Below are 17,500 nucleotides of genomic sequence, written 5' to 3' on the forward strand. Positions count from 1 at the left end.
CACATATATTTATATTCTCACATCTGAAAGCTGTCCAGTTAGACTAGTCTTCAACTGTAGATCTCAATTTAATATTGGACCTAGTTTGGACCAATATTATCTGGTGTTTTAGCCCCATTAAAAATCAAATCTCCCATACCCATAGTGTAGGTTAAAAATCATGACTGGCAAAATTCTTCCCAAATGTTCTTCTCCAACTGGGAATACCAGGGGGTGGTTGGGATGTGTGCGCCTCAGAGTGCCCCTTCCAGGGTTACTTCATCTGTACATCCCCCTGGAGAACCAGCAACGCTTGGTAAGTGTTTGTGTCACCTGGGTCAGGATACTATTTGCCATGAGAAGACTTCTGCCATTTGAGTCTGGACACTTAAGGCCAATTTTCAGTGAGTGGGTTCATGACCAGATCCCCCCCCCTTCCCAAGTCTCCTGACCCAAATTGGTCAAAACGCAAAATTCTTCCCAAATGTAGGATCTGGGTTTGCCAGTTGGATGTCAGATCAGAAGTCAATAAGGGGAAGCAAAAAAATAGGGAATCACCATCCAACAGTATCCTCAGTCTGGGTCAGCAGTTCTCCCTGACTACAGACAGGCCATCTAAGCTCTGCTTCCCCCTCCTGAGTCAGCTGATGGTTCGCCAAAATCGTTTTGAGGCCAACAGAAGGTGTTTCACAGTTGAATCCCCAAACTTCTACTACCTACAAATGTTTGGCTCCATGTCCACAGAAGCTGCAGACCTCCTGGCCTCATGATACCAGTCTGCTGCTTCAGGAGTCCTTTAGGACAACCATGTTGTAGCCCTTGTTTACTTCTTAGTTATTTCTGTTGATTCACAGTGGGGTCAGCAGTACCACCAACACTTTAAAGTCAGGGGAAACCATCTGATTCAATGTTGTAATCAACACTTTAAGTCACAGGACCTTTACCTTGTGTTTGTCTCTGTGTGGACAGACATGATGTGAGCTAATTCTTCCTGATTCCTCCACAGAGTGGACCAGGAGAGCTCAGAGGTTCCCAGTGGTCAGTCTGCCCAGCAGCATCAAACACAACTGGACTCCATATTTATGGTCTGTACATGTACAACAACTACTTTTACATCTATTCTGTTCACAATCATCTCCAGTCTGTCCAACAAGTATCTGATGTTTGCTTCCATGATTTCAGTTTGATTGTGTCATTCATATAATCTTCTGTTCCAGCTGCTGGAGGGGAACATCGTCACTTTTGTGAAGAACGAGCTGAAGAAGATCCAGAAGGTTCTGAGTCCAGATTACCCAGAATGCTTAGAGAGTCAGAGGAAGGATGAGGATGAAGAGCAGAGGAGGAGCAGAGAGGCATTTCTGAAGATCACACTGCACTTCCTGAGGAGAATGAAGCAGGACGAGCTGGCTGACCGTCTGCAGAGCAGTAAGAGGATTACTCTAAAGATTTAACTTGCTGGACTAATGGGATGTTTAATAATGTCTCCAGAGATGGACCAAAATATGTTCCTGTCTTCTTTATAAAATGACTTAATGATCTTTTTTGTTCTGTATTCATTCAGGAAGTCTTGCTGCAGGTGGTAAGCGTAAACTCAAATCTAAACTAAACAAGAATTTCCAGTGTGTGTTTGAGGGGATCGCTAAAGCAGGAAACCCAACCCTTCTGAATCAGATGTTCACAGAGATCTACATCATAAAGGGAGGGACTGCAGAGGTCAATGATGAACATGAGGTCAGACAGATTGAAACAGCATCCAGGAAACCAGACAGACCAGAAACAACAATCAGACACAAAGACATCTTTAAAATCCCACCTGGTAGAGATGAACCAATCAGAACAGTGTTGACTAAGGGAGTGGCTGGCATCGGGAAAACAGTCTTAACACAGAAGTTCACTCTGGACTGGGCTGAAGACAAAGCCAACCAGGACATCCAGTTCACATTTCCATTCACTTTCAGAGAGCTGAATGTGCTGAAAGAGAGAAAGTACAGCTTGGTGGAACTTGTTGATTACTTCTTTAGTGAAACCAAAGAAGCAGAAATCTGCAGGTTTGAAGAGTTCCCGGTTGTCTTCATCTTTGACGGTCTGGATGAGTGTCGACTTCCTCTGGACTTCCTCAACACTGAGATCCTGACTGATGTTACAGAGTCCACCTCAGTGGGTGTGCTGCTGACAAACCTCATCAGGGGGAAACTGCTTCCCTCTGCTCGCCTCTGGATAACCACACGACCTGCAGCAGCCAATCAGATCCCTCCTGAGTGTGTTGACATGGTGACAGAGGTCAGAGGGTTCACTGACCCACAGAAGGAGGAGTACTTCAGGAAGAGATTCAGAGATGAGGAGCAGGCCAGCAGAATCATCTCCCACATCAAGACATCACGAAGCCTCCACATCATGTGCCACATCCCAGTCTTCTGCTGGATCACTGCTACAGTTCTGGAGGACGTGTTGAAGACCAGAGAGGGAGGAGAGCTGCCCAAGACCCTGACTGAGATGTACATCCACTTCCTGGTGGTTCAGACCAAAGTAAAGAACATCAAGTATGATGGAGGAGCTGAAACAGATCCACACTGGAGTCCAGAGAGCAGGAAGATGATCGAGTCTCTGGGAAAACTGGCTTTTGAGCAGCTGCAGAAAGGCAACCTGATCTTCTACGAATCAGACCTGACAGAGTGTGGCATCGATATCACAGCAGCCTCAGTGTACTCAGGAGTGTTCACACAGATCTTTAAAGAGGAGAGAGGACTGTACCAGGACAAGGTGTTCAGCTTCATCCATCTGAGTGTTCAGGAGTTTCTGGCTGCTCTTCATGTTCATCTGACCTTCACCAACTCTGGAGTCAATCTGCTGTCAGAAGAACTAACAACCTCACTCTCTTTGTTTCTATTTAGAAACAAACCTAAACCATCACGTTTCTACCAGAGTGCTGTGGACAAGGCCTTAAAGAGTCCAAATGGACACCTGGACTTGTTCCTCCGCTTCCTCCTGGGTCTTTCTCTGCAGACCAATCAGAATCTCCTACGAGGTCTGCTGACACAGACAGGAAGTAGCTCAGAGACTTATCAGGAAACAGTTGAGTACATCAAGAAGAAGATTAGTGAGAATCTGTCTGCAGAGAGAAGCATCAATCTGTTCCACTGTCTGAATGAACTGAATGATCGTTCTCTAGTGGAGGAGATCCAACGGGCCCTGAGTTCAGGAAGTCTCTCCACAGATAAACTGTCTCCTGCTCAGTGGTCAGCTCTGGGATTCATCTTACTGTCATCAGAAGAACATCTGGACGTGTTTGACCTGAATAAATACTCTGCTTCAGAGGAGGTTCTTCTGAGGCTGCTGCCAGTGGTCAAAGCCTCCAACAAAGCTCTGTTAGTGGGATTAATTCATCATTAAATACTCTGATATCTTTCAACAGGAGTTACATATAAATGTCTTGTTTCCTTCCTGTTGTCTCTCTAGACTGAGTGGCTGTAATCTGACAGAGAGAAGTTGTGAAGCTCTGTCCTCAGTTCTCAGCTCCCAGTCCTCTAGTCTGAGAGAGCTGGACCTGAGTAACAACAACCTGCAGGATTCAGGAGGGAAGCTGATCTCTGATGGACTGAAGAGTCCACACTGCACACTGGAGACTCTCAGGTCAGGATTCATTAACCCATTCAACTAATGACCATTTCAAATCTTTATTTTTTTTCTAGACTCAGAGTTTCTTTCAATGAGGATTTTTCATTGTTTACTTTTGTTGTTGAATAATTAAATATCACTGATCATTTTAAAGATGTATTCTATATCTGGACCAAAATGTACCTGGACAAAAAACATAAAACAAACACATGGCTCCACGTGTTGACAGAGGGTTCCTGTGTGCTGTTCTGTGTGTTTGCAGTCTGTCAGGCTGTCTGATCTCAGAGGAAGGCTGTTCTTCTTTGATCTCAGCTCTGAGTTTCAACCCCTCCCATCTGAGAGTGCTGGACCTTAGCTACAATCATCCAGGAGACTCAGGATTGAAGCTACTCTCAGCGGGACTGAAGGATCCTCTCTGGAGACTGGACACTCTCAGGTACAATCACTGATGAATATAAAAAGGAGATATTTGTGTAGGAAGTTTTAAAGGAGAACATCTCCAGGAACTGAAATGATAACTCTTTTGTTAATAACTGATGTAGTTTGGACAGATATCTGTATGTTAAAGGAAGTGTCCGTGGTTTTAAGAAACATCTTTTTTTTCCCTCTTTCCCTGGATCAAATCAGTTTAATCTCGATAGAGAAAGGTCCAGGACAGGTTTAGCCTAGCTTAGCACAAAGCAATGTGCTTTCTACACTGTAAGAAGAGTGTGTGGATGAAGCATGAATCTACATGGCTCATGTGATCGATCAGAGACGTACACTGATGTCTGGACCAATTATTTCTCTAAGTTCCTCTTGTGCTGAGAGAATACCGCCTCTAAATTCAAAAAGTCCCTCAAAACGCTTTTTCCTAGTCCCTGCGGTGCAAACACAATATATGTGTGTGTGAGAGTAATGTAATGTTGATGTTTCTCTACAGAGAAAGGTCCACTGTTGCACCAAATGCTTGCTCTTGGGGGAATTGTTGGGTCTCTGTAAATGATAGTGCGGCAGTGGCGCTGGCAGCCATAATCCTGTATGCACTGTGCGTACATTTTTTTCTATGAGACACTCATCTAATGATGTGTAAATGCGCACATAGTCTGTTATGCTCTCTGCTATGTTCAATTATATATTTCCTCACTATTTATACATTATTTGACCCACAAGCCATCCACTATTAATCAGAATATTCTACGTTTCAGTCACGCTTCCAGACATTAAAGGACCCAAATGCATGGAGAGGCAGCCAGGCAGGAGAAGGTTTGAGGTTGAGGATTTATTAATCGAAACACAAAAAGAACCAAGGGAGTCCTGGGGGAAGCAGGCAAAAAAACAGTTCTAAAAAAGAAGTAAAAAGGGAATCCAAAAAAACAGGGAAATACAGGAAGGGTAGAAGCTGACCAGAAAAGACACGGGGAAAGCACATAAACACACACAAACTGACAGGACTAAGACACAAAATGATCTGACAAGAGATAAAGGAAACACAGAGGCTAAATAAACTAGGTAACGAGCAAACACGGGACAGGTGACACCAGGGCTGGGGAACAGGTGGAGCACATTAGACAATCACACAGGAAAACACAGGAAGCAAAAGTAGACATGACAAGACAGAAAACTAAAAAAAACATAAAACAGGAAACAGAAATAATCATAATGCAAAACAGAATACAATATACAAAACAGGAAACAAAAAGAATAATAATACAACAGGCAACAGAAATGACCATAACTACAACAATATTCATTGTTATGACTTGATCTGTAGATCAGAGGTGGGCCTTCTCTGCTGGCCCTGAGATTGTCAGTATCAGAAAATTATATTTTTTTATAATTAAAGGCCTATATATTCATTTCTTATATATATCAATTTCATATGTATTTTATATATTGTATACACTGCAAGTTTGTTTACATTTTTAAAAGTAAAGTTAATGAAAGAAAGGTGGATGTACTTTTTCTTCACATGATGAGCAGTTTTTGGTACAAAACTGCTTTGCTAGCTCCATTGTGTTGTAACTAAGACATCTGCTGGAAAAACAATTGTATTCATTAGCATGATTGCCGTATTGTGTAGTTCAAAAACATCCAAAACACCGTACGAAAACATAGCGGACTAGACGCAAACTTTTATTTTGAAAAGTCAAAACTTGCGGAAGCACCAGCCGGGAGGGCATGAGACGGGAGGTCTCCAGGCTGCAGCCATACCCAACTCAAATATCCTTTCGGTCCCGGTGATTATTTGTGAAATTGTGCAAACGACAGCCTTTTCAAGGCATTTGAGAAGGAAGGAGTGGTAGCATGCAAGCTCCCAAATTTACCCTCGTCTGAGAAATGGAGTTTTGAATAATGTTCAGCTTCGGCAGCTTTACCTATATGCTAAAATATACAATAACTGAGGAAGCCTAGTGACGAGTCCATAGCAACAAGTGTTGAATTTCCCAGTGTGCTTTGCTGAATGGTCTCAATGTTTTATTGTTTTATTTCATGTGAATACTAGTTTACTAGATGAGTAACTTAGTATTTGAAGTAATGCAGTAATGCAGGAAGTGTGCATTTAGTTTCCATGCTTATTGTGTTTCCACAACAATGTTAGTGAGTAAATCTACTGAAATGGCCCCCCCACCATAACAGAGGAGTGGGATGTGTAAGATGAGAATGCAGAGGTTAAGTCACGTATCTCATGGCTGTATAAAAACAATGTCTATCTGTACATCTTTGCCAAGCGCAAACCAGTACAGAAGGCACCAAAAAATTATTGTGGAGGGTCATCCAAAATATATTGTTGGTGAAGGGAGGGTCAGGTCTATTTTGACTAAAGATCCCAAAACTCCTCCGGTGGCCCCTGTTGGGTACTCGTAGGTGTACAGATCAGATTATTGGCATATTATCAAAGATGTTTATCAATATTAATAAAGTTATGAATATGGTTATTAATAACTTTATCAAATCAACAAACAATCAAAACGGGGCACCACCCTGAAACTTCAGGGGCCAATATTGAACTGTGGAATAGTCTCATTAGTGGTGTTCCCTGTAAAATACAGATCTTAACTTGGTTAATCTCTCTGGGATTCTTTAAAAGGAACAAAAAGGAAGGGTGGATCCGAGAAACTGTGAGTGAGTGAGTGAGTGAGTGTGAAAGAGGAGGGGGGTGACGAGGTGTAGTCTAGCCAAAGACTACAAAAATGGCTACTCCTGTGAGCTACACAAAACTATTCAACCCCAAAAGGGCAGAAGATAGGCTAGGCCCAAGATTAACCGTTAGCTCATTTAGGCTAAGCTATGTGCTACCAACAATAGGCTAGCTGCTAAGCTAACGTGTCTGCACACGTGTGGCTGACCAGAGGGACACACAGGAGCGCTGAACTGTGGAGCGGTCTGCAGTTTATGTGACTCGTTTGGCCAGCTGTTCACCTTAGCGCGTGTGTGTAGCTATATGTTCATATATAGCCTACGTGTGTGAGAGGGAGATTAGAGAAAGAGGAAAGAAAGAGATATACACTTAGAAAAACCTGATTTTCTCACTCAGTACAATAACTAAAACTCTGTGAAAGGGGAGTTAGCAATGTAGCATTTAAAGTTACCCTAATCAATTCAATCAATTAATCAACACAACATATCAACAATGCACCGTGATCAGAGTACGTTCACAGAATAGATTTGACTCAGCGGTCACAATCCTAGATTAATAAATCAAAACGTGCAGCAATAGCACTGTATTAATCAGATCACATTAATGGTAACACAAAATAGCAGCAATAGCCAATTACTCATTAATAAAACACAATATTTATCTCTGCCCAGACTGTAAGCCTTCTTACTGTGTGTTCAGTCCGTTTGGTTTGTCCGGCGGATTTTCCACGTAGGACAGAAAACAGAACGAGAATCCGGATAGCTCGTCGGCGAGTTCACGGAAAACTGTTCCCTCCAAAAGCAGCAGAAAGGGACCCAGTTCTTGGAGGAGAGAAAACCTTCCTGTAGCCCCTCCCTCCGGCCATTTTGTGATTTTCTTATCTCCTTTTCTTCATTTGGGAGTTTGGAGCAGGGGATGTGGACTCTACCGTAGGCCAAGATCCTTTGTCTGAAAGACCACATGGTCTCTGGGTCTTCTGTCTCTGAGTCATATGTTGGCTGAAAACCCTTTGCTTGAAAAAGATAATGTCTAACCTCCTCGATGGTCCCAACACCCCTGAAATAAATAACAAACAGTCCCTTACTACTGGCTTTAGGTGTTAAAGATTTGAGCAGTGTCAGTGGTCGATGTGCCTTTGTGTGTGCGTGGTGATGTGTGTGTTTAGCCCCCGCTGCTTGGCTGGAATTTGTGGGGAGGCCTGTTGATCGCTGATTGTGTTATTGTGTTTTGATTGCTTTGTGGTCACCGTATGAGTAAATATGACAATGGTTGTTGTGGGTTTGTTGTGGTTTCTTTGGTAATTCCATTCATTTTGACTATATGTGATGCAGCATCCTGTCATACTGCGTGAGAGTGATGCTTCAGTCAGCGTGTGTTGCAGTAGTGTATTAGGTGTCTCTAGGTGTTGAGCCTTGTGTTAAATCACGTTATTCCACACGGTAATGTCCTAGTGTCATGGTGAGGTTATTCAAAGGGGATTTAATCACTGTAGGATAGAACTGAAGGCCCAGGTGTAAAATACACGGCCCACCACTGCTGTAGATAAACTGCTGGTTCCTATGGAGAGAGACAGAGACAGAGAGACAGAGACAGAGAGACAGAGAGAGAGAGAGAGAAAGAGAGAGAGAGACACAGAGAGACAGAGAGAGACAGAGAGAGAGAGAGAGAGAGACAGAGAGAGAGACAGAGAGACAGACAGAGAGAGACAGAGAGACAGACAGAGAGAGAGAGACAGAGAGAGAGAGAGAGAGAGACAGAGAGAGAGACAGAGAGACAGAGAGAGAGAGACAGAGAGAGACAGAGAGAGAGAGAGACAGAGAGAGAGACAGAGAGACAGACAGAGAGAGACAGAGAGACAGACAGAGACAGAGAGACAGACAGAGAGAGACAGAGAGACAGACAGAGAGAGAGAGAGAAAGAGAGAGAGAGAGAGACAGAGAGACAGACAGAGAGAGAGAGAGAGACAGACAGACAGAGAGACAGAGAGAGAGACAGAGAGAGAGAGAATCTCTCTCTCTGTCTCTCTCTTTCTTGCTCTTGTCATGCTTTTTGGCAATACATCTTATACCGTTGAGACTGCATTGAGATTGCCTCCAATGATGACAAGCCTTTAGCCTGGGTAAACCCTGACGAACTTCCGGCAAATTTGAGATTTGAAAGGGAACTAAACAGGCTGTCCAACAATATAAGATGTATTGCCAAAAAGCATTGTTACCACAGAGAAATAATCTACCAAACACAAATGTCCTTACTTTTTGTGCTAAGTTTATATGATTTCTGGAGCAGTAAACAGCTGTAGAGGAGGACGGTTGTTGTGCGTACTATGAAATAAAATCTTGACTAAGACCTCCTCTATCTGGAAAGTGTCCTGAGATAACTTCTCTTATGATTGGACACTAAAGCAAATTAAACTGAATTCAATATTTTTAATTGATTGACAGCCCAAATATGAATATAAATGAGTAAATTCCAGCCCTACATGTGATGAGGATGAAGCTGTGTGTGTGAGAGTGATGTAATGCCCCCCCTCCTCCTTTCAGGGTGGAGCCTGCTGGAGTCAGATGGTTGACACCAGGTCCATGGAGGTGTAAGTGTTTTTAATTTCATTCATCAAACTGTGACATCACTCATCCAACCCTCTGATGTCATCATCTACGTGCTGATTGGTTAATAACTGCAGCTGTGTTGTGTCTCCTTCTCTCCGTCAGATTCCTGTGAACTCACACTGGACACAAACACAGTGAACAGAAAACTCAAACTGTCTGACAACAACAGGAAGGTGACATTAGTGATGGAGGATCAGCTATATCCTGATCATCCAGAGAGGTTTGACTACTGGTGTCCTCAGCTGCTGTGTAGAGATGGTCTGACTGGTCGCTGTTACTGGGAGGTTGAGAGGAGAGGAGGGGTTTATATATCAGTGAGTTACAGAGAAATCAGCAGGAGAGGATACAGTGATGACTGTTTGTTTGGATGTAATGATCAGTCCTGGAGTCTGTTCTGCTCTGATGGTGGTTACTATGTCTGTCACAATAACAGAGTAACATCCATCTCCTCCTCCTCTGTCTCTGGTAGAGCAGCAGTGTATGTGGACTGTCCTGCTGGCTCTCTGTCCTTCTACTCAGTCTCCTCTGACTCACTGATCCTCCTCCACACCTTCAACACCACATTCACTCAGACTCTCTATCCTGGGTTTAGGTTCTGGTATCCTGGTTCCTCAGTGTCTCTGAGTCCTCTGGAGGACGGAGAGTCTCCTCCTGTTTCTCACTGCTGATCAGTTGAGTCTGTACAGGATCACACTTCTATAAATATTTCAGGTTATTGTTATAAACTAATGAATAAAACTTTGTATAAAATAATTCAGAATGATGGAACAGATTCCTCATGAACATTGTAAACTTGTTCCACTTGCAGTCCTTTAAAGATGGAAGCTGTGATGGTGAAATTGTAGAAATGTTGTTGACTTGTGTCATGTTTAGTTTTGAATTGTGTCTCTTTTGACAATAAAAGCATAAAGTGAGTGTGTGATGTGTTTGTGGTCTTTGTGTTGAACTTTTCCACATGATAAGATGTCTGGAAACCCTCCAATCAGAGCAGTGGAGTACGTAAGGCTTTGACCTTTTCATTTTGGTATTGTGTTGAGTTCAGGGAGCAGAGAGTCTGTCTGTTTACTCTCCACGTTAGTTATCTGCTCAGCCAGCTGCTGGAACTTCACTCTGTGCTAGGGCTTTGACTCCGAACTTCGATATTCGAATATAATTCGAATATAAAAAAAAATATTGATATTCGAACGAATATTAGGCAGCCCTTAATATTCGAATTTCAAACCTGTTATGGGCATTATTTTTTTGTTAATATGTTTGCTTGTAAACCTTGTTTTCAGGGGCGGATCTACCGGGATGGCATAGAAGGAAAGCCTTGCCACCCCTGCTGCCACCCCATTTGGCAGCAACAAATTCAAAGTTATGGCCAATTTGACAATTTATGAGCGCAAATCTACAATGTCCAACTGCAGTCAAAAACTGTTTGCTTCCCCTCTCACACATCTGCCACTCATCACCTGTGTCTTACCTTAATGCCGTTCCTGTGATAATACTTCTATCATACTATCTCCTATTAAGTGAGATCTCATCGTATGGTCACTTATTCCTAATATCAACTGTTCCACATCAAACCTCAGATGCCAGACATTGATTGCATGAGATTAAGTTTGTCTGTCTGAGTTTGTAAATGGCAGCCTGTGCCCTTTTGTAGTGTGTAAATACCATTTCTCATCAAACTGTGATAACTGTGATTAAATCCAGTATATATACGTCTGCCATATGTTGCCACCCCTCAAAAATTCCTGCCCCCCTCTTGCCACCCCATAAATATTTTTCTAGATCCGCCCCTGCTTGTTTTCAATTCAGATTCCAAGGCAAACACGTCACGGCGACGCACGTCGCTCGGCTGCGGATTGGTAGCTCATATACAGTCTATGATTTCCCCCGACTCATTTCCTGGTTCTCCTTCTCCATAAACAACATGAAATCAAGGAGAGGGTTAACTTCTCCTGGTTCTCCTTCTCCATAACAACGTAAAATCAAGGAGAGGGTTAACTTCTCCTGGTTCTCCTTCTCCATAACAACGTAAAATCAAGGAGAGGGTTAACTTCTCCTGGTCCAGATGTCTCACCGTGGTCAGAAAACACAGAGGAGACGATTAGTTTCTCTCTCTATGACTCTAGAGTCACTACTCGCTCTGAAGCTACCGGTAATCACCGTCACTCTCTCACAACACACACTCCACACACACACACACACACACACACGGCTCGACGCAAACGCCAGCGCAAAAGTGTTTCTGTGTGTGTGTGTGTGTGTGTGTGTGTGTGTGTGTGTGTGTCCCTCAGAGGAAGTGTGTGTAATGGTAGCTGTGTTTCCTGAATATGAATTATATATTATAATTAAGGCAGGAAGAGACAAAGAATGTTTTGATCTTGTTCAAATTAATCCATGAAAAGAACAAGAGAAAATACCCCCCCCCAATAATCACTACTGGGCTTTTAACAAAGTTTTTGTTTCTTTTTAAGTTTTCAGTTGCTTTTTCAATTTTTTTTTGTCAATTTTTTAAATATTTATTTCCATATTTTAAGTATAAAAATATTTTTTTTTTAGGTTTTTACTTTTCAAATAGTATGTTTGAATTTTTTTATATATATATATATATATTTTGGAGTTTTTTAAAAAAAAAATATTTGTTGCATATTCTTTCGATATATTTTTAGTTTTTAGTTTTTTTTAATATTTTCTTCAATATTTTTTAGGCTTTTACAACAATATTATAGATTTTTTTTTTTTTGGTGTTGAGTCGATTCTGAACCAATCATCTTTCAGATCAGCTGAGAGCCAAAAGATGGAAAATGCGACAAAACTTTTTTAAAAAAAGCTTCAAAAACATAGAAAAACTCACAATTTATTTTTTTCAAACCCACCAGACTCCATGTAAATAATCAGGACTTTTAGTGTGTATAGAGCCAGCATATCTCCACCAGACTCCATGTAAATAATCAGGACTTTTAGCGTGTATAGAGCCAGCATATCTCCACATGTAAATGGGTGAATTAAGGGTTTATTTCAACCAAACCAGAGTGGTGATTGTTGGAACAGTGGAAAGATGAACCAAGACGGCTTTTGGTAGTTTTATTTAGTTTCTGTCCACTTTGAATGAAGTGTGTTTTACGATGATAAAAGTACTGATTATTTACATGGAGTCTGGTGGGTTTGGTGATGGTGATTTTGGGGCTGTTTCATGTTAAACTAAAAGGATCTTACTCTTTAACTAAAAGGTCTATCTCTGTAGGGATCCATCCCATAATGTTGTCAGACACTTAGAATAATAATCTGAGTCTGTCAGCAGCAACAACAGAACTTTTAGTGACTCTAACTGCTGCTGAACATTAGTCCTGTAGGGTTACATTACAGCTTGGTTCTGGTTTAATACTGGACCAGTTTCAGAGATTGTTGTTCACATCAGAAACTTAGACACCAATGCATGATGGGAAACAGACACCAATGCATGATGGGAAACAGACACCAATGCATGATGGGAAACAGAGTCCAGGTTTAAGAACAAAATATCAAACTGACGGTGTTTAATGTTAAAAGTTTGTACTTACGTGCAGAGTTGAATCCATCCCAGTCTCACATCTGATCACCATGTGCTGAAAACTCTTCCTGTTGATGCATTCAAGGACACTCAGACATCTTCTTCTTCTTCTTCTTCTTGTGTTTTTGAATGGCGGTTGGCAACCAGCTTTTTGGAGCATTACCGCCACCATCTGGACTGGAGTGTGGATCAAGAGGTCAACCTACACTTTCTTAAATCCTTTCTAATAACCCAGTTATCTTCAAAAAAGAAAACAAAAAATAAAAACAAATTTCACCTGATCCTTTTTGCAGTATATCATGTAAATTTAATGTCATCTGGTTTTCACCCAGTTGTGAAATCAATCTTTGTCTGGCTTGATGGTATTTAGGACAATACATAATTACATGTTCTATGGTTTCTTGACTATCGCAATATTCACACATTCCATCAACATGCTTTTTCATTATAAATAATGTTCTATTTAATCCTGTATGCCCTAGCCTCATTCTGGACACCACATCTTCTTCTTGCTTACTTCTGTATGTATTCCTGTTCTTCCCCACTTTTTCTTGAATGCTATACAGGTGTCTCCCAGATTGTTCAGTGTCCCACAAAAACTGCCATTTTTTATTTGTTTTAGCTTTAATTATACTCTTGACTTCAGCTTTACTGTATTTAATATCCACCTCTATATCAGGCAGCTCTGCTGCTTTCTTTGCATACTTATCTGCCAATTCATTACCTCCTACACCTATATGGGCAGGTACCCATATAAATGTAGTACTAATACCGGACTTAATCAGATTGTTAGCTAGTTGCAATATTTCATACACTATGTCCTGTCTAGACTCAGAGTGAAGAAACTTGATGCTTGTCAAAGCTGAGCTGGAGTCTGAGGCAATCACAGCTTGCTTAGGTCTATTGCTCTCTACCCACATCAAGGCCATCCATACTGCTAACAGTTCTGCTGTGTATACAGCTAAATCATCATCAATTCTTTTAGCAGATCCAATGTTTAATTGAGGAATAACATAAGCAATTCCCATTTTCGTATCCGTCTTCTTAGATGCATCAGTGTATATAATGACTCCTTCTTTATATTTCCTTGAAATGTATCTCTGTACCCTGTAATGATCCACTTCATTAACCTCCTTTTCCCCCAATAAGCCTAAGTCCACTGGAACCTCTGACAAAAGCCAAGGAGGAACAACTGGATAAACAACTGAAGGGCTTATTTTCAGTGCACTGATTCCCATCATTATTACCTTCTGCCTTATTGTCCAACCAAAACTTTTAATTAGGTCATTCTCTCTTTCTTGACAATGCCATAGAACTGAATGACTCAAATGTTTGTCACCATGACCTCTCAAATTCGCCCAGTACACAAGAGACAACTGGTCTCTTCTAAGATGGAGAGGCATCTCCCCCATCTCTACCTGAACTGCTGCCACTGGAGTGGTCTTAATTGCCCCACAACAAAGCCTCAAACCTTGATTTTGAATGACATCTAACTTCTTTAATGATGTTTTAGCAGCTGACCCATACACTATACACCCATAATCAAATACCGATCTCATCAGCCCTGTATAAATGGATTTCAAAGCAGGTCTGCTTGCTCCCTATTCTACTCCACGCAAACATCTCATCACATTCAACACTCTCTTGCATTTATCTATAATTTTTTGAATATGCATTGTCCAAGTCAGTTTTTTGTCAAACCAAATACCCAAATATTTGAAGAATTCCACTCGTTCTAACTCTGTCCCAGATAACTTGATTTTCATATTCATACGTATTTTCTTCCTAGAGAAGAATAAAGTCTTAGTTTTATCTATAGAGAACCTAAATCCCCATTGAACAGCCCATTCTTGGACTTTGTCTACTGCCTGCTGCATCTTATCCACTACAAAATCTCTATTTCTTCCCTTTTTCCACATTGCTCCATCATCTGCAAACAATGCTACCCCAACTGAATTTTGTATATCCTTAAAAATATCATCAATCATTATTGAAAATAATAGTGGACTGATAATGCTCCCTTGTGGGACACCATTTTCCACATTGTATCTCTTACTTAGTTCCCCATTTATTTTAACTTGAATAGTTCTGTCAGATAAAAACCCTTTTATCCACTGGAACATTCTTCCCTTTATTCCCAATATTCTTAACTTAATCAGCATACCATCTTTCCACAACATATCATATGCCTTTTCAATATCAAAAAATACTGCCACTACAGTTTCTTTATTCACCTGAGCCTTCCTTACTGTATCTTCTAGGTATACAATGGGATCCATGGTACCTCTACCTTTCCTGAAACCACTTTGATAATTTTGCATTAAGCCTTTATGTTCCATCCAATATGTAAGCCTGTCATTTATCATCCTCTCCATAGTTTTCCCCATCTGAGACGTTAAAGCAATCGGCCTATAGTTATTCGCTATTTGAGGATCTTTCCCAGGTTTCCTAATAGGAATGATTATAGATTCCTTCCAGGTTCTAGGAATGCAACTATTTATCCATACTTTATTATACATACTCAACAACACATCCTTCCCCTTATCACTTAAGTTCTCCAACATGGAATAACAGATTTTATCTTTCCCTGGAGATGACTTACCTAATTTCCTCAATGCCTTATTGAGTTCAGACTTTGTAAATAATACATCCAACACACCTCCTCCACTATCCTCATCATCAAACACATACTGGTATGTTTTAACTGTTTCTTCTCTACCTCTCTTTTCTTCATGACTTAAATTTCCTGTGCTGTGCACTTTAGCTAAAGTTTTTGCCATAACCTCTGCTTTTTCTTTACTACTAGTGATAGTTCTTTGCCCCTCAATCAGCATTGGATATCCATATTCCCTTCCATTCCCTTTCATTTTTTTAATCATGTTCCAAATTCTGTCCACTGGAGTAGTTCGACCAATAGAATCACAGAACTGTTTCCAGTGATCTTTTTTTGCTTGTCTTATTGTTTTCCTGACTATTGCCTGCGATCTTTTATATCGAACTAAATTCTGAAAATGATGTGTTCTCTTTAACTCTTTAAATGCTCTATTTCTATCTTTTATTACTTCCTTACAGTCTTTCGACCACCATGGTACTATTTTATTTAATGTCTTAGGCTTAGTTTTTGGAATAGAAACTCCTGCTGCAACAATTATACCACTGCTAATTTCACAACATAATTTCTCGATATCATGATTATTATCAATAGATATCAATAATTCATCACTAACTTCTCTATATTTATCCCAATCTGCTTTATCTAAAATCCATCTCTCTTCTCTTACGTCATGTTCCTTTCTTAATTCCACTCCTATCTGAATTCTAATAGGATAGTGATCACTTCCTACTGTATTTTCCCCCAAAACCTCCCAAGTACATTTAACTGCAACTGTCTTTGTGACAATAGTAAGATCTATTGCTGTCTCTGTACCCCTTGCCACATCTATTCTGGTACCAGAACCATCATTCAGACATACCAACTCTTTCTCTTCCATAAATTCTTCAATTACATTTCCATTAACATCATCCCTCTCTCCCCATAATGTACTATGTGCATTAAAATCCCCACACCAAACAATTCTCCCTGTCAAATCCTTCCAAATGTCCTCCAGATGTTTCATCTCCATTTTCCTGCATGGATTATAAAAGTTTATAATTGTCACCTTCTCCTCGCTCATCCTTACTTCTGTAACTATGTACTCCAAGTCATTCCCGGTCTTTATCTCCCTATGTTGAAGCCCTCTTTGTATAAACATTACAACTCCTCCTCCTTTACCTATTTTCCTATCCCTTCTTATAGAATTATACCCCTTTATTACAAAATCCAACCTAGGTACTAGCCAAGTTTCCTGTACACAAATTATATTAGGTTTGTCTTTAAAACTGTCGACATATGTCTTGAATTCTTGACCGTTTGCAATTAAACTCCTAGCATTCCACTGGAGTATAACTAAAACCATTATGTATCCCCAACCCATGTCTGAGATTGTTGTGCTTCATCATTAAGAATGTCTCTTACTCTTTCCCAAGGCATTCCCTTTGCATCCAAGTATTTTTCGGCAGACTTAACAATTATTTTAATTCTTTCAGTTCTACTACTGGTCTGTGCCGAACAATTGATTATCTCAGCCATGAAGAGCACAAAATCACCTTTACTCACAATCAATGTCTCTTCTTTCAATTTATCACACTTTACACATTTCCCTACAACTTCAGTCCTAGTCTTTATTGCCTCTACCAGCACACCTTTTGGGACTTTCTTAGTTGCCTCCGCAAAGGAAACACCTTGGACTACTTTAACTCGCTGAACCTCCTGCATTCTTTTATTAGTCTCACATCCACCATATGCTGCACTATGTTCTCCTCCACAATTACAACATTTTGGTTTTGCCCCCTCTTCACATTTTCCGTATTCATGTTCACCACTACATTTGCTACATCTTTGTTTTCCCTTGCATATCGCAGCTACATGCCCATATCTTTGGCATTTAAAACACCGGAGTGGTGGAGGGATGTAAACCCTGACATCATAACTCATGTAGCCAATTAAGACTTTTTCTGGGAGTTTCTCTTCCTCAAAACTTAACAAGACTGAAAGACTGTCACATATATTTCCATTCCATCTTGTCTTTAGTCGTTTTG

At 40.7% G+C, this 17,500-nt stretch overlaps 1 protein-coding gene across 1 annotated transcript in view; it reads left to right on the top strand.

The window, feature by feature from the left end:
• Nucleotides 1-10,233, top strand: part of LOC116061848 (protein NLRC3-like) — a 14,193-nt gene extending 3,960 nt beyond the window's left edge. The window contains exons 5-11 of the mRNA XM_035995090.1: nucleotides 986-1,064; nucleotides 1,197-1,404; nucleotides 1,541-3,344; nucleotides 3,436-3,609; nucleotides 3,857-4,030; nucleotides 9,256-9,302; nucleotides 9,424-10,233. Coding sequence (XP_035850983.1) covers nucleotides 986-1,064; nucleotides 1,197-1,404; nucleotides 1,541-3,344; nucleotides 3,436-3,609; nucleotides 3,857-4,030; nucleotides 9,256-9,302; nucleotides 9,424-9,989 — 3,052 coding nt within the window. The 3' untranslated portion in view covers nucleotides 9,990-10,233. The remainder of the gene's footprint in view (nucleotides 1-985; nucleotides 1,065-1,196; nucleotides 1,405-1,540; nucleotides 3,345-3,435; nucleotides 3,610-3,856; nucleotides 4,031-9,255; nucleotides 9,303-9,423) is intronic.
• Nucleotides 10,234-17,500: the final 7,267 nt, after the last annotated feature.

Source organism: Sander lucioperca, chromosome 19 (genome assembly GCF_008315115.2).
Source record: "Sander lucioperca isolate FBNREF2018 chromosome 19, SLUC_FBN_1.2, whole genome shotgun sequence".
NCBI lineage: Eukaryota > Metazoa > Chordata > Actinopteri > Perciformes > Percidae > Sander > Sander lucioperca.